This window comes from Lonchura striata, chromosome 20 (assembly GCF_050655825.1).
Source record: "Lonchura striata isolate lonStrDom1 chromosome 20, ASM5065582v1, whole genome shotgun sequence".
Taxonomy (NCBI): Eukaryota; Metazoa; Chordata; class Aves; order Passeriformes; family Estrildidae; genus Lonchura; species Lonchura striata.
In genome coordinates this window covers 7,072,538-7,092,850 of record NC_140722.1, presented here as the reverse complement: position 1 = coordinate 7,092,850, position 20,313 = coordinate 7,072,538, and the positions used below count along the sequence as shown (strand labels likewise).

The 20,313-nt window shown below is 51.3% G+C and overlaps 1 protein-coding gene across 1 annotated transcript; it reads left to right on the top strand.

The window, feature by feature from the left end:
• Positions 1-544: 544 nt before the first annotated feature.
• Positions 545-13,486, top strand: GDAP1L1 (ganglioside induced differentiation associated protein 1 like 1). Its single transcript, XM_021540920.4, has 6 exons — positions 545-752; positions 3,031-3,223; positions 6,450-6,623; positions 8,974-9,071; positions 9,200-9,314; positions 12,092-13,486. Exons 1-6 carry the CDS (start codon positions 573-575, stop codon positions 12,433-12,435), a joined length of 1,104 nt encoding a protein of 367 aa, XP_021396595.1. The 5' UTR covers positions 545-572; the 3' UTR covers positions 12,436-13,486.
• Positions 13,487-20,313: the final 6,827 nt, after the last annotated feature.

The window sequence follows — 20,313 nt, the reverse complement described above, 5'->3', positions numbered from 1 at the left end:
TGGAAGTGATGACCAGCTGTGCCTACTGTGTCCAGTTTGGGCAGGCACCTCAGGCTCTGCTACGCACCTAAGGCTCCTGTATGGGCTACATAACACCCAATAGGCAGAAATTAATTTGTGCACTCCTAAAATAATTGAATACCTTTAAAGAGCCATTGCTGCTTCTTTCCATGAAGGTTGCAAGGCAGACACACGACACCTTCTAGGCATTTTAAAGCCAGTGTCCATCACTGTGGCTATTTACTACACATCCGCCATTATCTAAAGCAGTAAAAAAAATTATATATATATATATATATATCTTAATCTCTGCTGAAAAATGTTCCTGGGGAGCCGCAGGGGTTGGAGCTGCCGCGGATTGCCGGGCTGGCGGGTAGCAGGCAGGCAGCGTGTCGCGGCGATGCGCGGCGTTTCCGCGGGAGCCCCGCCAGGCTGCGGGCGCAGGCACGGCCCCCGCCCGCGCTCCGAGCCCGCGGGCCGAGGGCTGCCCGGGCCGCGGGCCGCAGCAGCCCATGTGATGCTGGGCTAGCGCCGCTCGCTCCCCGGCCCTTCCCGCTCGCTCGCTCGCTGTCATGGCGACTCCCAATAATGTTACTCCCACCAACTGCAGCTGGTGGCCCATCTCGGCGCTGGAGAACAACGCGGGGAAATCCACGGAAGGGCAGGAGAATCACGACCCGACAGACCCCGCTCTCAAATCGCAGGACAGATTGGTTTTGTACCACTGGACCCAGTCTTTCAGCTCACAAAAGGTAAAGGAAACGATCGCTCGGCCGGGCTCCCGGGCGAGAATCACCTCCAGGTTCCGGAGCATCCCTTTGCCTCGGGAGGATGGATGGAGGGATGGATGCACTCAGGGGAGAACGAGGGGCTCAGCCCCGTGGCTGGTGCGGCCAGGCAGATCTTTGTGCCTTTTAACAGCATCTGTCCGCGGAGGGGATGGGGATGGCATGGGGATGAGGATGGGGGGGGGGCTCAGCCAAATCTTGCCTTTGCTTTGGTATCACGGCTTGCACCGGGAGCCGCCTCGGTGCTTTTGTGCTCGCTCCCAGCCCCACACTGGCGTGGCCGGGAGCGCACACAAAGGCAGAGCCGGGCCGGGACCACCCTGCTGCTGCGGGAGGAGAGGCAGCCCCGAGCCGGGCTGGTGCCCCGGAGAGGATCCCGGACCCCAGCACGCAGCGATGATTCACCCCTCACACTGCAGCAGTGCCCTGGAAATTCTATTCACGGCTTGCCCCAGCAAGAAATCCCGTTTTCCAGACAATAGTAAATGCTCATTTCGCAGCACGGCAGCTGTGTAGCAAACCCAACCTTCTCCCCCGGCCGCAAGCTCCCCATCGTTCCTAAGCCATTAGCACCATATGGAGAAGGGGCTGTTCGGAGGGGTGGGCGGTGGAACACCAAGTTCCCCGGTGCCAGGGCCTCCCCGAGCTCCCCAGCCGGGGGAGGGCCGGGGCAGAGGTGCCCGCTCCTGCGAGCAGACACAAAGGAGGGAGGATGCCCAATGCAGCAGGGTGGCTGCACATGGTCGGCACCGCCACCGTCGGCAGCACGGGAGCGACGGGCTCGGGATCCGCACTGGCGGGGGATGCTCGTGCCCGGCTCCCCGCGGAATTCCCCAGGAATGTTTTGTCACCCCAGCCTGGGATCCCCCTTTGGGGTGCTGGCAGGTACCCCGGGAGCCCGGGATGCCTCATGCCCAGCAGCTCCCTCCTGTCAGTCCTTCATCTCCTGAAAGCAGCACAGGGAGCTCAGGGCTGGACACCCCAGGTGGTACTGGCTGAGGTTTATTTATCAGCTGGGAGGAAAAGGCCAGGAGCGAGTTGCAGTTGAGGAATCCAGGCTTTCTCTTGTTTGACTTTAAAAGAAAAAATTAACTTGCCAGTCCTGTGAATAATTAATGACTAATACCCTGAGAACTCTGAAGTAGTCACAGAAATGCTTATATATGTTAAATTGTATTTTTAGCTGCTGCTAGTTGGATGAAAACATGTACTTTTGCCTCATTCAGTGGTTCTGTAAATCATGGCTTTCTCACATCCCCCATGGGTTTTTTTTTTCGTGTTTGACATACTTAGTTCATCATAGTCAGGTTTTATAACCCAGAAGCCTAAAATGCCATCCCTGAGTGCATATTCAACACTGTCTCATGGACAGAGCAGAGCAGCAGGATTGGGGTGGGGATGGTGGTGGTGTCCCACATCCAGCCTCCCTCCTGCCTCCTCCTGCCCCTCTGCAAGGCTGGACTCACCTTTCCCACCCCTGAGATGTGTTGGTGTCACCCCCGCAGTGCTGCTGGCGGTTCCAGGGCTGGAGGAGGGCAGGGGAAGGGGAAGGGGGAGGCAGCAGGTTTGACACAAGAGGTGTGAAGGTGCTGGGTGATGCCCTCAAGCTAATGTCAGCATGGAGGAAGAGGAGGAATGCTGTGCAGGGTGACAGGGGCTGCCTGGAACTTCCCAAAGAACAGAGCCTTCACCTGGTAAAGGCAGAGTCCACTCCTAGGAGTGGGACATACCTGAGTCAGCATCCAGGTCTCTTTCAGCTAGACAGCAGCACTCACTGGGTGCACGTGTAAGGCATTGCTGCAGCCCTGCTTCCTCATCTTCCTCCTCCTTTTCTTCTTCACATATATGCTGGGACATTCTGGGATCCACAGCAGCATCACCCTCCCAGCTGGAGAGCTCCTGCCTCCCTCCACCCACTGCTGAGGGATTGGCTCTCAGCCCTCCAGCTCCTCTGCCTGTCACACAGGCCACCAGGACCAGGGAGGATGGTCCATGGTTCTGAGAAGACAGGATGGTTTTGGGTATCCCCTCTTTGCCAGGAAAACAAATTCTTTCCTGGCTGCCTGGGTTTTGCAGCTGTCCCATGGCAACAGCTGCTTGGCTTCTTGCAGGGCAAGCCCGTGATCCTGGCATGTCACTGTGTTGAAGTTTTAGGGAAGGGTGTGGGGGTGTAATGGGGTAGGGGGACTGGAGACCAGCTTGGTACGTGGCTGAGCCCTCTCTCCCTGGCCCCTTGGCCCAGGTGCGGCTGGTGATCGCAGAGAAGGGGCTGCCCTGCGAGGAGAGGGACGTCAGCATGCCCCTGATGGAGCACAAGGAGCCCTGGTTCATGCGGCTCAACCTGGGCGAGGAGGTGCCCGTCATCATCCACAGGGACAACATCATCAGCGACTACAACCAGATCATCGACTACATGGAGAAGAACTTCACGGGAGGTAATGCAAGGCCGGGCTGTGCCTCAGAGGAAATTCGTGTCTACTCCACATTCTGTGTGTTAAACAAATCTGCTTTATTCCTTTAAAGTTTCATCTTCACCCCAGAAGATCAGCAAGCCAGCAGCCCTCCCCAGACTTTTATGTTTTCCCATGAAATTGAAGAACTTCCAGCAGAAACCCTCTGCTGGAGGGCTCTGAGGGGTGTGGTAGTGAAGTCCCCCTTTTTTTGTCCTGGAAGTCACACTTCCAAACCAGAGAATTTCTCTCAGTCCCACGGTGCATGGTGGCATTTCACCAGAGTCCCCACTGGGGCACAGCCCATGGAGCACTTCTGACTTTAGGCACATCTGTGCTTCGTCCCTGGGTAATTGTGAAAAGGGGCCATAGGGGCCTCTGCTGAGAGAACGTGGGTGTAAGACACGTGCTGCTGCTCCTCTCCCTGCTTCCTCCAGGATTCCTAGGCCATTCCATGGGCAGGGGACCCTGCTGTCCCTGCTGCTGCTGTGCCTCAGAGAAAACAGCCTTTTTAAAGTCAAAAACAGCTGGCGGTGCTGAGGCCCATGAGAGGATGATGTGACACAAACCCAGAGGAAGGGACAGTCAGGAGAGGGAAGCTCATATTCCCTTGGAGCAGGGCTGCAGGCCTGCTGAGCCCAGCACACCAGGATGCTGAGACAGAGCTCAAAGTCAGCTTTGCTCAGCAGCTGGGTTGAGCAGCCTCTCCCTGGCATCTCACACCCCTTCACCCTCATTCCCCAATCCTGGGGGCTGCTGGGCTGGGACACCCACCAGGCAGGCTTCAAAGCTGAGCAGGGATCTCAGGCTTTGCCATCACGATGTTTGCCCCAGCATCCATCCCCTTGCAACAGAGACATCAAAAAACATCTCAAAATAGCTCCCGAAGCAAGGGCGCCTTGCCAGCTCAGCTGCTGTCCTCTCCTGGCCCTGCCACTGTGCTGCTGCTCTGTGGAGGCACACAGCTCACTCCCCAGTGGGGCAGCAGGGATGGGTCCATCAGGAGGATCCCACAGCAGCAGCACGTCCTAGGGAATGGCAGCCCCAGCACCAAGGGACATCAGGGGGTGTCAGACCCTGCACCACTTCCCTTGGTCTCTGCAAAGGGCAGGTGGTCTGGCATATGTGACAACAGGCTGTCCCCAGCAGGAGGGGGACACAGAGCTGGCGAGCGCTGGGAAACTCCTGTCGTTGAGATTTTCCAGCCAGGTGCAGTTTCTTACCTTTTTGCTGGGAAATGGAGAGGGCCCAGAGCATCACTCCCTGCTCCATGCTCTGCTCCATCCTATCACCCAGCAGTGCAGCTGCCAAAAGCATTACCAGGATGTGGCAGTGCTGATCTGAGGGGGAATCAGCCACCTTGCAGAAAGTTTGAAAAGGCCTTTACAAAGTATTTTTACTAAACTATGTTTTCCCCTGGGCTAAGGGCATGGCCTTTATCAGCTGCTTACACACACTGGGGGCCAGCTATCAGTGAAGGGTAGTGTGTGGAGAAACATTTTTCTTCCCCCTAAAATAGCAGTGAATAGTGCCAATAAGCCACATTTGAGGATGCTTCTCATTAGTACACTGCCCAGCAGTGCCCAGAAACCACAGATCAAGGCAATATTTCTTCCAGGCAAGAGTGTCCTCTAAGGTCTGCACCCCCTTGCACAGCCATGGAGTGCATCAGCAGCCCCTGTGTGCAGGTTGCTGTGGCATGTAAAGGCAAGTCAGGGCATCCCAATAAAAAACCTCTCTGGAACGTGCTGAAGGACGTGGGCTGGTGGCCAGCACACTGCTATTTCATTGTGGTTGCTCCATCTTCCTGCGGGATGGAGCAGTCCCCCTGGTTGTGCTGTTCCCAGCCTCAGCCCCAGCACATCAGCTGCTGGCCAGGAGTCCTGTGGAAGGAGCACACAAGCTACAGGTCAGTTATTGTTTCACTCATCTGGCCACTTTTCTTACTTTTCTTGATTTTCCACCAAGTGGGTGGAAAATCCCCTCTTGGAGAGCTGGAGCCCTGGCAGTGCAGGCAGCGAGCAGTCCATGGCAGGGAGGAGCCACCAAAATATTTGCTCAGGGGACAGTGACACTAATGACTATCAGTGGGAACAACTCTGTGGAGCCTTCCAGCAGGGACACTCTGGGTCAGAGCCACAAGGAGATTTCCAATACAGGAGGTACCAAAATCTGCCTGGTTCTCATCCAGCCACGGCACAATAATGGTAAGGCCAGATCCCTGCCAGGCTGCATTGCCTGCAGCCCAGCTCCTGCCACCAGCAGCAGGGCTGGGCAGAGCACAGCTGTCACTTCAGGCCCTGAAACAAGGGGCTGCCCTGCCCACATCTGCCAAAGTCCTTCTGGCAGAGTGGCCCAGCTCAGGTGGGGGAGCGGCACGGGGAGAGCCCAGTGCTGCAGACAGGATGTGGGCAACAGAGTCCTGGTGGTGGATTTACTCACTGCCTCTGAACTGCTTTCTGCAGACACTATAAATATTTATGATCCCTTAAAAAACTATGAGAGTTAAAAATCTTGGGGCAGACAAGAGCAAGGTTTTGCTTCTTCTGGTGTCACCTGCCATGTGTTTTGAGCTGACAGTTAATAAAAGGCACAATGCAAACCGCCATCCATGGAAAGTGAATAAACCCAACAAGGCAGGGAGGAGCAGAGCCAGCCAGGGCAAGGGATGGTCCTGCAGCTGAGACCTAGCTGAGCATGGAGGGAAGATACACTGGGCTTCTTTGGTCATCTACTCCAATTGCCCATTTTTGGGATTTTCAAACAAGCCCAAGAGAATGAGGTACCTCACTGCCACTGGAGTGAAGAACATGTAACTCAGGAGATCCTAAACTCAAATCCCCATCTTTTAGCTCTTTTCTGCAGACCAGGAAGATTTTTCTCCCATTCTAAGAGACGTGAAATTAGAGTGTGGAGACTCAGGGCTGGCTGCAGTGACCCCAGGGCACACGAGGGCTCTGGGGCTGGGGAATGACATCCGCACACTCCCCTGCGATCCCGCGGGTTTGCCCACCTCGGGGCACGGGCTGGCTGCTCTCCTGGCCGGGATGGGCAGCAGGGAGGGCGAGGGCAGAGCGTGGCAGGTTTGAGTGGCAGCTGTGCCCCAGGCAGCCCCGCTGGCTCAGCAGGATCGTGCCCTGCTGTCGGAGGGGCCGCTGAGGAGAGCTTGAGCCCTGCCAGGAGCCGCTAACAGCTTTCCTTGGCCCTGCAGAGAACGTGCCGCAGCTGATCCCCGAGCCGGGCAGCCTGCTGCACTCACGGGTGCTGCAGTACCGGGAGCTGCTGGACTCGCTGCCCATGGACGCCTACACGCACGGCTGCATCCTGCACCCCGAGCTCACCACCGACTCCATGATCCCCAAGTACGCCACCACGGAGATCCGCAGTAAGTCGCCTTCCCAGCCGGGCTGCCCAGGGCTCCCCAGCTCCCTCAGGCTCCGCAGCCCAGCCAGCCACCGTGCCCCTGCTCATCTCCCCTTTCTGCCAAAGGACAGGAGCAGAGCTGGGAAATGGCAAAGCACAGCTCATCTGGGAGTTACAGGCATCCTAGAGAGACTTGCTAACTCAGGGGGTGTCTGTGCTTCCATGGGCCGTGCATGCTTCTCCTCAGCTCTTTCTGGGGCACAGGAATTTGCCCCTTTCCCTCCAATAACTCTAAGGGCAAAGGCAGGAGAGAGCAGCCAGACTGAGTTGCAGGCAGTGGATGAATCGGCATAAGTCTGTGTACCTGACCTTCAAGTGCTCATGAAACATTGACGATGCTTAATATAACTCAATGGCAGGGATTGCTCCTGGAGAGAATTCCCTGCCAGAAAAGTGACCTTGTCAGGAGGGTATGGGCATGTCCCAGGTCTCTCCCTTCCTTTAGGCTCTGGCCCCAGGCTGAACCCATAGAAAACAGTGTTCCCACCCCCATCCGTTTGGTGTCCTGGGTCCCAGATGGTCCTGCTGAAGTGGGATGCACTTGTGCACAGAGAGAAACAGGCAGTTCCTGAGGTGTAGCTTGTGGTCTGCCCTGCTGACACCCGTCACAGACAAGTGTCACCAATTGTCACCTCCACCCCCAGACCTTGGGCTGACACAGGCCAGAGCCCATCCCTTCCCCAAAGGGTGCTGCTGTGATGGCTTCAGCCCCCATCTGCCTCACATCACCTCCCCAGCACTTTTCTGAGGTCTCTGAACACATCTCCTTGTCCAAACCTCGGCACTGATGGCATTTTTCCCAAGCCACGGGAGGGGTAGGAGCAAGTCCATGGGCTGATGGTGTCCTTCCTCCCCAGCTCACCTTCTGCTCTCAGGCAATGGCTCAGCTGCCATTGTCCAGTGGGTGCTGAGGGGAATCGATGTCGTCGTGTCCCACGGAGAGGGTGAACTGAGGTTCCAGGCTCTCCCAAGGGGAAGGAAATCAGGATGATATCCAGATCTCCACCTGAGTTGCAGCCCCAGGAGAGCTGGTTGGCAGCCTTAACAGGCACAAGCTCATGGCAGAAAACAGGGAATTTCAGCGTTTTATGGCAGTGCACAGCCTGCTGCTGGCTCCCACCCGAGCCAGCCCTGCCTCAGCACACTGGCAGAGCCAAGGCCTCCCTTGTGGGAGGGAACAAGGAGGGAAAGACAGATGGTCCCTGGCAGGAAGACATTAGCCCAACTTCGGGTAATTCATGCTATCCATTAGGTGTTACTCTGCCTCTAGGACTCCTTTCTTCCTTTCACTCTGCTCCTTTACCTGCTTTACACAAAGCCCTTCCCATCCTCCCTATGCCCAGAGAGGCAGAAGGGTGAGCATCTCTCCATGCTCATGATGGGCTCCACACCGTGGAATTGCAGCCTCAAACCAAGCCAGGGAGGAGCAGCTTCAGCCAGGAGGGAGCACTCCCCCCGTGCCCTCCCTGCCCACTGCTCTGAGTGTACACCCGAGTGTGGGCAGCCAGCTCGGACATCCCAAAGGCTCAGCCTGCTGGGGATGGAGCTGCAGGAGCCCAGGGCTGTCCTTAAAACAGCAAGCAGCAGATGGATTTTCCAGCAGCTCTAGTATGAATCCAGCAGGGGAAATGAGCTGAAACTCCTCTGAAACTCCCAGGCTGGGACTCACCCCAGGGAGGGGGATTGGCCATACCTTGGAGCCAGCACTGCCCTGTGAGCTCCCTGTGTGCAGGGACAGCTGACAGAGCCACAAGCCCTCAGACGTGGGAGCACAGCAGCACTAAGCCATGAATTTGGCTCATTTTAGCTCTCTGGGATGTTTCTTCTTGGTGCTACAGCTATATTATGTGGCAAGCACATTTCTCTCCCTCTCAGGATTTTTCATAGAGGTGCACAGAGAGAAATGAAGGAGAAAACAATTTCTATTTCTGCTCCTTGTTTTTCCTATGTGGAATGTGTTTGGAGAATTGTTTACTTGGAGTGAGTGCTTGATTGGATTCTGGTGAGGATTGTTTGAGCCTGATGGCCAATCCAACCCACCTGGGGCTGGACTCTCAGAGAGGGTCACGAGTTGTGTTAGAGCTAGAGTCAGAGAAAGTAGTATGTAGTTTTAGTATTCTCCTTTTATAAAGTATATTAATGTATTTTAGCACAGTTATAATAAAGAAATAATTCAGCCTTCTGAATTGAGTCAGACATGGTCATTTCTTCCCATTGGGTTCGCCTGCATTTACAATAATATTCTGGCTGCAGGATGAGGTGATTTGCTATCAGACACTGCTCATCCCAGCCTCTCTGTCTGTCCCCCCCAGGACATTTAGCTAATGCCACCACGGATCTGATGAAGTTGGACCATGAAGAGGAGCCACAGTTATCTGAGCCTTACCTCTCCAAGCAGAAGAAGCTCATGGTGAGTGGGTCAAAGCCACACACATCCTTGGTGCTGGGGGAACATGACTCACAGACCTGCCATGGGCACCTGATGCCCTGTGTCCCTGCATCCATTTATTCCACATTCTAACCCTGCTCTTCACCCAGGCCAAGATCCTGGAGCACGATAATGTGAACTACTTGAAGAAGATCCTTGGAGAACTTGGGATGGTGCTCGACCAGATTGAGGCTGAGCTGGAGAAGAGGAAATTGGAGTACCAAGGTAGGCACTGGGCTGTGTTTATGGGGTGTTTTTCCACACGAGGCTGAGGTGCACCTGATGAACAACTCCCGTGGAGCAACCACTGGTGGGTCTGGGGCTGCCTCTGGGCTCTCCTGGTTTTAGGTACACTGATGTTTTTGCAGCCATGGTCTTACTAACCTCTGGCAAACCACCCCTGCACCCCTTGCCACAGGGAATAGCAGGACCCCTGTCCTCATGGATGCTCTTTGGGAGCCCCAGAGTCATCACAGGGTGATGGCAGGTGGACTCTACCCCAGCAAGGGACTGACAGTGACTGTTGCTCTGGTTTAGGAAGGAGCAGGCTGGCCCCAGGCACTTGGCCACGAGGAGCACTGGCTGCTGAAAGAGCAGAGATGGGACATGTGCCACAGCCAAGCCCTCACCTCACCAGGCTTTGGCACATCCCAGCCGAGCTTGGGCAGGGAAACCCAGGACTCTGAGGGGCCCTGGGGGGAGAACCTTTACAGAACTTGCGTCACACGCCAGCAGGTGGGAGAGAGGGACACCAGCTGTCCCTGCCAGCAAAGACACGGTGCTGGGAGCCTGCCCAGAGCAGCCCTGGCACTCAGGGCTGCCTGGGCACAGCTGGGCAGCACTTGTCCTGCCATCACCCCTGGATGACGCCATCCTTCCTCTTTTCCTCACTGCTGGCAGGTCTCAGAGCCCCAGCCCCAGCCCCGGGAGGGCTGCCAGCACCACGGTGCAGAGCAGAGCCCAGGCACATTAATGGGGCTGGTCCCACAGCTGCCCCTGCCCTGGCGAGCCTTGCGTCACTCTCGGGCCACACTGGAGGGCCCTGGGGGTGCCAGGGTCAGGCCCTGCAGGGCATCGGGCTGGGGATTTACCAAGAGCCTTGGTGTGCTCACAGTGGCATCCTGCCTTGCCCTAATTTCCTCAAAAACCCTCATTAACCAGTGTGAGGGCTAGGACAGCAGAATTCAGCCTAATGAGGGGCCCTGGGAGGACATCCCAGGTGCCTGGAGCAGAGGGATTGCTGCTGCTCTTGCCAGCACCCAGGTTCTCCAATGCCTTCAGTCCTTGTGTGCCTCTCCTGCCCTCTGCTCCAGAAGCCCAGACTCCCACCATGGCCTGGTGAGGATCTCAGCAGTGGGCATGATCACCACTTTGGCAACTTCCCAGGAGCTGCAGTGCAGCAGCTCCACTCCCACGCAGCCCAGGCTGCCGGCGATGCAGGCGGGAGGAGGGTGGGAGGTGCTGCAGGAGCACCAGGAGACCCCTGCCACAGGCTCCCCCTCCAGCTGGGACAGGCTGATCCCTGCTGGGGATGCAAAGGGAAGAGTTGCCTTTGCCTGTGCTTCTACCCCACTCAGTGCTGGGCAGGGGTGCAAGGGGCTGGAGCAGCCACATTGGGCTCCAGACCTCAGCAGAGGCGCCAGCCCAGAGCCAGGAGGGCCAGGGATGGATCACAGCTCTCTCCTGAAGTCACCATCCTCACATGTGCTGTCTCCTTCACCTGCAGCAGTGCCTGGAGTGAGGCAGTGCCTCAGCCCTGCTCCCCTCACCACTGAGCAGAAGCACCCACAAGGTCCCCACCACTCCCAAGAAGCTCTGGCTGCAGCACCCCCACAAGCCATTAGTCACTGGAAATATTTATTGATTAATTAGGCACAGGCAATCTGTCCACTTGGGCAGTGCCTCCAGCAGGATTAGGCAGGCTGCCAAGCAGCTACGAATGAGGGTTGCTAATTACCCATAATTGCCCCAGCCTGGTCCCGCAGGCAGCCCTGCAGCAGCAGTGCCTGCCTGGGGTGCTACACTGGAGCCTCTCTTCTCTTTCCTGGTACAACAGCCACAGGACAATGAAGAGCTCCACAACCAGGAATCTGGAGCAAAGCTGACTGAAGGTGGATTTTTGTGCTCCTTCTGATGTTCTTTACCTGCACCTTCTTTCATCTCCCTCAGCTCCATCCCAGCTCCTCAGTATTGAAAGGGCAGTGAGAGAGTGCTTAACAATATCCTGGACTGAAACTGCTTTTTCCAGCCTAACAGCAGCTGGGTTTATTTTTGGATGTCTCTCTAGTGGGGTTATTTCTGGGATCACCCATTATCAGGGGCTCTCAACCCTTCAGTGTCTTTCTTCATGTCCTGCATTCACACTGAGCTCTGTCTCCCCAAAAGCCTGGCTCTGGCCACAGAGGTGCTGCCAGGTTTGGTGTCCTGGAGCAGGGTCCCTGGCACAGGAGAGAGAACAAAGGCAGAACCTCCCCAGCAGCACACAAGGGAGAGCAGCCAGGCCATCCAGCAAATGGTTTTGATTCCTGAGGATTTCTCGCATCCCTAAAATAGGCCAAGCTGACGTGACACTCCTGAAACAGCTCCTGGTGCAGCCAAGGGCAGACACTGCTGCTCTCTCTGCATTGACACAGCAGAAGGGGTCAGTGCTCGGCATCTTCCTTCAAGGGGGGCAAAGGGCTCTTTTCCAGGGACCTCTGGGTACAGGAGGATGCCATTTCCTGCTGCTCTTGATTTGGGGGAGAGGCAGCAGAGCTGCTTTGCAGCCAGCAATTTGTATATTCACAAAGGCTAAAAATCATCATCTCATATTCCCAGCTTTTGGCAGCCCCAGACTCTCCATCATCAACCTGGTAGATGGGCTCTGAGCTCCGGGCCCATCAAAGAGCTGGGAAAAAACACCCCAGATTTACAAATGCTCCTGCCAATGTGGACCTTTTGAGCAAGATTTTAGGCGCCCACCCAAGGGATTCTTACCTTTGTTCTGTCTCTTCTCTCTCCAGGGCAGAAGTGTGAACTTTGGCTCTGCGGATGCGTCTTTACTTTGGCTGATGTCTTGTTAGGAGCCACCCTGCACCGCCTCAAGTTTCTGGGACTCTCTAAGAAATACTGGGAAGATGGCAGCAGACCTAACCTACAGTCCTTCTTTGACAGGATACAGAAACGCTTCGCCTTCAGGAAAGTTTTGGGAGACATCCACACCACGCTCCTCTCTGCAGTGGTACCCAATGCCTTCAGGCTGGTCAAGCGGAAACCTCCCTCCTTCCTTGGAGCCTCCTTCCTGATGGGATCTCTGGGGGGAATGGGATACTTTGCTTATTGGTACTTAAAGAAAAAATACATCTAGTGCTGACTGCTTGGTGTTTAGTTTGGTGTCTCTGTGCTGTGTGAAATTATGATGAAGCCTCAGTAACTGTAATGAAATTTGAAGCAAGGTAATGAATAATTATATTGTTTAATGTAACATTCCATAGTCTAGAAGTAGAAACCTATACTGCAAGGAAATAAGACAACAACAACAACAAAAAAGCGTCAACTTGTAAATGCCTTTTTTAGGTTTAGGTATTCAACTCCAGTGAGAGGCTCAAGGGTTCACGGGCTCAGCCGTGCCCACCGGGAAGTGGCACTGCCTCCAGCACCAGCCAGCTCCAGTGGGAGAGAGAATCCCAGGAGGCTTCCCAACACCCAAGTTGACTACTGGGACTTGGATACTTGGTCCTGTACGTTTGTGTTTCCAAATTGTTCACTGGCCACATTTCACACATGCAGGTAGTGGGGACTTTCTTCTTCTAGAAGGCGTTGTGTTGTCGTGCTCAGAGGCTTTCCTGGGAGCAGGGTGCAGTAGCTGGTCACAGTCAAGGTGGATTTCTGTTCTTCAAGTATCCATTTTAAAAATTATTTTCATTAAAAGGAATATTTTTTATTGAGCTGCTCTTAGATTGTATCCACTTTCTACGTCTGGTTTTGGTGAGCTTTTTTGTAAAGAATGTAATGTCTGTCTTTAACTGCCGCACTTCTTTTCTTGAGATAAATCATTTTGACTTTGATCCTGAATTCTGGCACATGAAGGAGATTATTGTTTTAAGCCTTTTGGCTCTGTCTCTTGAGTTTTCTTTCATGGATTTGCAAAGCATCTTTCACCAACTGAGCATATTTGGACTCTGAAAAAATACAACCATTTTCAGAACTTTTCAGCACTTTCCTGAAGGCGCTTTGGCTTTCTTCCATCGGGGGCTCTTTTCTGTCATTTCCTCGCTGTGTGTTTTCTTAGGGACACTTTGCACAGAATCACATTGATGACTTTCTTGTGCCTTTTGCATGCTGGAAAGAATAACAGGCCTCACTGCTACTCATGCTTTGGAAACTGAGATCTTCAATAAACCATATGGGAGGAGTAATGGCTTCGCATCTCTAAATGTGTTCCACATCCTTCTGGTCCCAGTGCAAGGCATGCCCGAAGGCAGTGGGATGTGCAGGTGGTTTGTGCTTTGCCTCATGTACTGCACTGGTATAAAACTTGCATGGAAATTATATATATTCCTCTTCCAATCACTAATTTCTGTCAGCACTCAGCCTGCTGGCTTTCCAGGCACTCCAGTGATCCCTGGGAGCCATGCTGCATCTCGGGTCTTGGGAACAAATGTCAAGTGTGGCTGAAATAACAGGAATTGCATTTGCCTCTGATTCAAAGGTTATCCTTATGCATTTGAAAGCAACAAGCTTTCCCTGGACCTTTTTGATACAACCTGGCAGCCACAGAATTGGGAATATTTAGCAGGAATTAAAGGGGATGAGCACAGTGAGTGCACAATGCACACATTTATATGGTGCTTGCCATAAGGCTGGTCTGACAGGTTTCTGGAATACAACAGGCTGTGTAGCTGTGGGGGCTTTGTGTTATCCCTGTCATCCCCCCCCCCCGTGGATGGGGCCACACTTGAAATTGCTGTGTGAGAACCCAGACCCACCCGGCTCCTGCAGCCGAGGTGGCTGAATGAAACCTTGCAGACACACATTCTCCCAAATACATTCAGTATTTGCTTTGTGGAGTGGGTGACTTCAGAAAAAATAGTTGTATTTTCCTTCTTTTTGAACAGGGAGGCAGGAGGGTGCCCTGAGCTCCTCCTTTTTGCTGAATCTGAAAGGTGCAAGAAGATGAACTAGGGGTCATCCTCTCTTCAGTCAATCAATCTGGTCAAACCAGTCAATCTGGTGATAAACCCCCCAGAAAGATAATTTATAAAGGTACACCAACATAAAATGCTTACCAGGATTTCACCCTTTTCCCTTTGTTTGTGGTCCTACATGCTCATTCCCTGGTGATCTCCAAAAGCTGATGAAATGCACACACCAGGTGTAGAAAGGAATATTAATGGGTTATAAGGCCAGGAAACCCAGAGGGAAGGAGAACAAATACTTCCTCCATTCTTAGAATTTCAGTCCAAGAGAGAGGCAGAGGGAAGCTGCTTTGCAAGACTGCTGCTCATTACTTTGCTCCTTAATTTTATTTATCTATGTATTTTAAACCAGAGAATAAATTTAAAGTCATAGAGCAAATTGGATCTCTAAACACTGGAGAAAATAGGTGTGTGTTTTATTTGGAGCACACTGTTAAAATGCAGCTGTTACAAGGAAAATGGGCAGATCCAGCATCTGGAACAAGGCATGGACAGGAACTGAACCAGTGTTGCAGTGTGGGCTGCTGGAAGCCACTGATGCTGTAGTGGTGGATTTTTTAGAGGTTCTCAGCTAAAAATAGTCAATAATAAGCCTTTGTTCTGGACCAAATTTAAAAAATATATAAAAAAAAAAAAATGGCGCCACTCCCTGTCACTAAGCCTTGTTTTCCTGTCCTGGTAATGAAAAAGTACCAGAACTTTGCTCCAGGGAAAAGCAATTGGTGAGAGTGATAAAAGACAATTCCTGTGGCAGGCAGAGGCTGGATTGATGTGTGGGATCCCTGGAACCAATGTCAGAGCCTCGATCAATCCGGGTTAGCCGTGTCTGTAAGCAGCCCTGGGGTGATTACAAGCTGCATCATAAAAAGTTGCTCTTGCTCTGACTGATCTCAGCCTGATCAGACCTTTTCTGCTCCAGTTCCACTGCAAAGGGGAGCCCACTGCACCATGAGCCAGGCACTGGCCTGTTCACTGCCCAGGGCATGTTCTGTACACAGAAACATGAAAATGATGGCAAAAACCTGTTTTCTCACTCCAGGACTCTATACTTTGCCCTCAGCAAGGTGTGGGGTAACAGCAGCACCCAAGGCTGGAAGATGAGGCACCTCAGAGGTGCTATTTTATATTTTAGACAAGAGGGAATGGCTCCTGCTGCATCCTGCACCCCACACTCCTGTGTGCCTGACCCAACCCAGCCAGGGTCCTCCTTTACTCTAGATGTACTTATTTACCCAAGGAAGTTTTTATCCTTCAAAATCCTTGTGTTTTAGAGGCAAATGGGCTTTGACACACCTCAGTGCTTTAAAATCTGTGTCTGTGCTGAGGTGTGGAACTTCTAATTATCAGAGGGATGAAAATCAGGGGCTTTATGTCAAGTCCAAGCACCCCTGAGATGCAGCTCCATGACACAGAGTCTCTTATTCCTGCCTCCAAGCCTCTTGTTTAACAGGCTCCCAGTGGTCACATTTGCAGAGCTACAGCTTCTGAAATCTTTTTACTCCTACAGGATTTGCTCAAAAGACTCGATTATGAAAATTGAAAATGTACATGTCAGCCTTTTTGCTGGCTGGCAGCGTTCTCCTTTGCTTGGCAAGGAGAAGACCTCATGCAGAATAAAGGATTTCAACACCAAGCTGGCCTGAGGACAGGGAACACACCACAGAGCCTCTCACAGCTTGCCAAAGAAACCAAGATCAAGAGCTGCCTAAGAGTGTCTAGTGACCATTTGATGGCCCTGTCAGAAATTATTTGCCAAGTGTTTCTCTGTTGTTGAATTAAAAAAACCAGCCTTACCACCCAACTGCAATTTCAGAATCCAGGCTACAGAGTGGAGAGGGATGATGTAAGACCTGCCCCTTCTTTCCTTTCTTCTGTGAAAATAAATGAAGGATTTTCCCACATAATACCAAAACATTAAAGCTTGTGAAAATAGTTAACATCAAGTTGTGTTTGGTGGCATTCACTGCCATCATTAGGATCAAAGCCAAAACCACCCAGACTCGATCCACAATGCAGGCAATGACAGCAGCTAAATCCCACAGGCTGCTGAAAGGTATATGGGATTGAAATAACATGGGATAATATGAATAGAGTATTTTGAGATGGCTAGGGATAATATAAAATATGAAATTAAAAACTAAAACCCCAAAGAAACAGGAAATCATGTACAAGAGCTTGTAACCCCAAACTTGCAATTACCTGTGGCATAGCTGAGGATGAAAGGACAATTTCTATTCACAGCAAAGCTGCTTTGCTACACTGTAGAAAAGCTCCTTCTGCCATGGTGGCATAAAGTCCCCAGTCCAGCAGCAGTGCCCAGGGAAAAGTTCAACCCCACAGGTGTGAATAAGAGTGAAAACATCTATGTAGTGAACAGGAACAGATTTTGTACACCTGAAAGACTTCCCAAAGCATGGTCTCAGTGGCCAAATCAGATATTTCAGACCCAGCCATTCCTACTGAACCTAAAGGTAAAAAAACCACAGTAATAAAAACACACGGGAACTTGGATTCTCTGATAAAGCACATTCATGGCAAATACATTTCCTGGTTTTCCCCTGATGCTGATCCCCAAATGTGCCCAAAGGACATTTCACTGTCATTGTCTTTTATTCTTCTTTTAACTCGCTTTCCTCTGGAGGATTAAACAGAGAGAAAACAGCCTGCACTGAACAGCTCTCAGTGGAAGAAGGAATAGCAGCTCTGCCATAAATAATGAAGATGAAGAATTGCTCTGTCAGAACACAGGTGTCCATCACTGCAGCAGTACCTGTGTGCTGCTGGCCAGGCTCTACCTGCAGAAAGGAGACCATTTCCACTTCCACTTCCACTTCCACTTCCACTTCCACTTCCATTTCCATTTCCATTTCCATTTCCATTTCCATTTCTATGTCACCTTGGTGCTGAAGAGCTTCAATAAGCAAAATGTCAACCTCCACCCACTTCACAGGAGCTCACAGAATTTTTTCTTCCATTTTGTTCCCTGTGCACAATGATCTACTTTCAGTCCCTTTTTTCTTTACCCCCCTCTGCTGTCCTACCTCTTTGCTCTCTCTGGGCTCCCTGGTGTCACTCTCCTGTCACAGACAGGAGTCCCTGGGTTGTCAGGTTCTGCATCACCTCCCGTTCCCCCTGTCTAAGGAAGAACTGCTAAGAAAGGAAGGAGATGGAATCTTGCTAAAAATCTCTTAACAAACAGCACGGATCAATGACTTCTAAAACATTCCTTTAAAAATAACACCATCCATCCCCCTACTTGCATTGCCTCCCTTCTCAGCCCTTTCCTACCAGCGCCTCATCTCTCCTGCGACCTAAATCCTTTTTAGCTCCAGGAGAGTTATCCAAATAAAGCTACTTTGCAATCAGAACAGTGTAACCAAGTTTGAGGGTGCTGTGTAATGCTGCAGGCAGTTCTTGACACAGAACCAAGTATCCTGCATAGTTAAGTGCAGTTTTGCACACGCTCTTTACATCACAAGGTCATGTCACTCCACCACCAACCTCCTGAACACTCTTCTATTTTTGCTTACCAGAAGCAATTTCTTTCCATTCTGTGCCCTTGGATCCAAGCACTACACAGTAGCAATAGGTTTTTCTTTTTCTTCCCTTGGTCACAAGAAAAAAAAAAAAAAAACCAAACAAGATCCCTGCAAACAACAAAGAAAAATCCCCAGTAAACAAAGTAAACTAAAAACCATTTTTTTCTCCTAACTTCCAAACTATGACAATCAAGACAAAAAATACATATATTCTTGAAAACCTCAAACCTCTATCACTCCCATTCTTCTAAAAACTGAATCAGGTCAGGCCATGACAAAGCTGAAACTACCAGAGCCGTGGTCCAGTGACACTGTACCAAACCCACAGCAGGTCTGTGCTTGCTGCCATCACTGTAAAACCTGCAGAGGGCAGGCCCAGGGTGCCATTCCCAACAGCACAGTCCTGCTAGGTGTGGGAACAGCAATTCACACATTTGGATAAGGCCAACAGGCTGTGTGGGCTGAGCACCATCCTTATTTCCCCCCCATTTTGCATGGCTTTCTCCATCACAGGCGGCTGCTGAGGCACAGCTGTTCAGCTGAACTCTCCTCGCTGGTGGGTCACCACCTTAAGGCTGTCACGGACACGGTCACACCCCTGTGACCTCTCAGCACAGAACCCACGAGATGGGAAGGCTCTGCAGGCAGGGCAGCATCCAGGGAAGGCATTTCAGAAGAGCTGAGATTCACACCGAGGATGTGCCCAGTTCCTGCTCTGACATCAGCCGTGATGAGGGAATGCACAGCCCAGACCTGCAAAATTAACCTGGACTGGACGTGGGAAAACGATTCGGAAATGTGAGGATAAAAGTAATTGTTTGCATTTATTCTTGTTGCGCATTTTCCTTTCTTCAGCCTTCACCACCAGGGAGATCCTCAATTCTGCCACAGCACACACTGTCAGGGAGAGCACAACAGGGAAAGGGCATTTTTCCAAGGGCTGCTTTCCCATGATATCCAACCCTTCTGAAAGGCTGGTAAAGCTCTTCCCCTACAATTCATTTTCTGTGCCATCTTCTAGTCCCAAAGCTTTACAGAGGAGTTTTTTGGCTTGTTACAAGCACATGATATTGTCTTTTGTTTTGTGATGGACAGGTGGTAGTTTAAAAATAAATAACCTTTCAGATTAATACAATTATGTAATTGCCTGAGATTTCATGGACTGCACTCAATCTTGATAGCCATTTCCATGTCTGCTTTTTCAGCCTTTAAAGATTATGCTCTCATTCCATCCTTCATTTAAGCACTAAGGGACTCTTCCCATATCCAAATTATTTCCTGCTAAGCACCTGGATGAAAGTACCCCCTGCTGAATGAGCACTTGGACCCCAAGAGGACAAAGGTAACTCTCCTAATGCATGGAGCTCTGCTGTCACATCACCTTTTTCCTCCCCTGAGCTCAAGCACATCAGGTGCAGTTCTGCTTAAATGAATAAACCATGTGCTTTTCTCCAGGTTTTCCACCAGTACAGACAGAGCAGCTCTGTTTAACAGTTAAACATCAGTTCAGAGTCACAACAGCCTTTTTGTGTCTATTAATTACTTTCATCTTAAGCTTTACAAAATACCTCAAAGAAGGGAAGGCAAAATACTGAGAGAGCACAAATCCAGCAGAGGTGCAGAGCATCTATTACTAATCTGTGCTCCAGGAGGAGAGATGAAGCTATGAAAAGAAATAATCCCAGGAAACAGGTTTCTGAGCAAAAGGAGATAACACAAGGTGATCAAAGAGCTGGGGAAGGCCAATTGCACAGAAACTGCAGGGAGCTACTTTAAGTGTCCTGGTTTGAGGAACATGAAGTTACAGTGGAAAAATCAGTTACTATTTCATGAAGTGACCACAGACTTGTGTTCACAACTAAGATTATTTCCCAAAATATTTAACATATCACAGCAGTTTCTTCCATTAAAGTGCACTCCAGGGCATAACTGGGTGTTTCTCACTTTGTCACCAATTGCCACACCAAAACAGAAAACAGGATTCTTTTTTTTTTTTTTGCAGCCACCCACAACCTAAGTTTCAGCACACGCAAATAAATTGGGAAACCAGGAATATAATTTAGCACCAGTGAAGCATTCAAGGATGACATTTGCTTTGTACAAACCTGGAGGAAGAATCAAACCCTGAGTTCAGACATGTCTAAAGTCTGAACTGCTCACATGGCTCTTATGAAAGACCTCAACTTTCCTGTTTGCCTGACCTCACCTGCAGTGACACCAACATTTGAAAGAGTCCCAGGTAAATGAAGAGTGAAATGAATCCCAAGGCAGTTTCTCTTCCCACTGTGCTCTACCTGTTCCCAGCAGAGGAAAATGTTTAAGGCACCAGGAGCTGCCTTGGCCACACAGTCAGGCCAAGTGCTGCTCCTGTGAAAGAACTGTGAAACAGGGCCCACAAAACAGCCCAAACACAGGAAATGAAAGATTGGCAGACAGATGTTGAAATATGTTACCAAGATGTTGGAGACAAAAATTCCCTAGGTAATTCTACAGAGAGAAAGACAGCTC

Excerpts from the sequence above, each read along its gene's own strand:
- GDAP1L1 (XM_021540920.4), top strand. The coding sequence starts at position 573 with ATGGCGACTCCCAATAATGTTACTCCCACCAACTGCAGCTGGTGGCCC. Across the intron at positions 753-3,030 it reads AGTCTTTCAGCTCACAAAAG|GTGCGGCTGGTGATCGCAGA; the intron begins GTAAAGGAAACG and ends CCCTTGGCCCAG. Across the intron at positions 6,624-8,973 it reads CGCCACCACGGAGATCCGCA|GACATTTAGCTAATGCCACC; the intron begins GTAAGTCGCCTT and ends TGTCCCCCCCAG.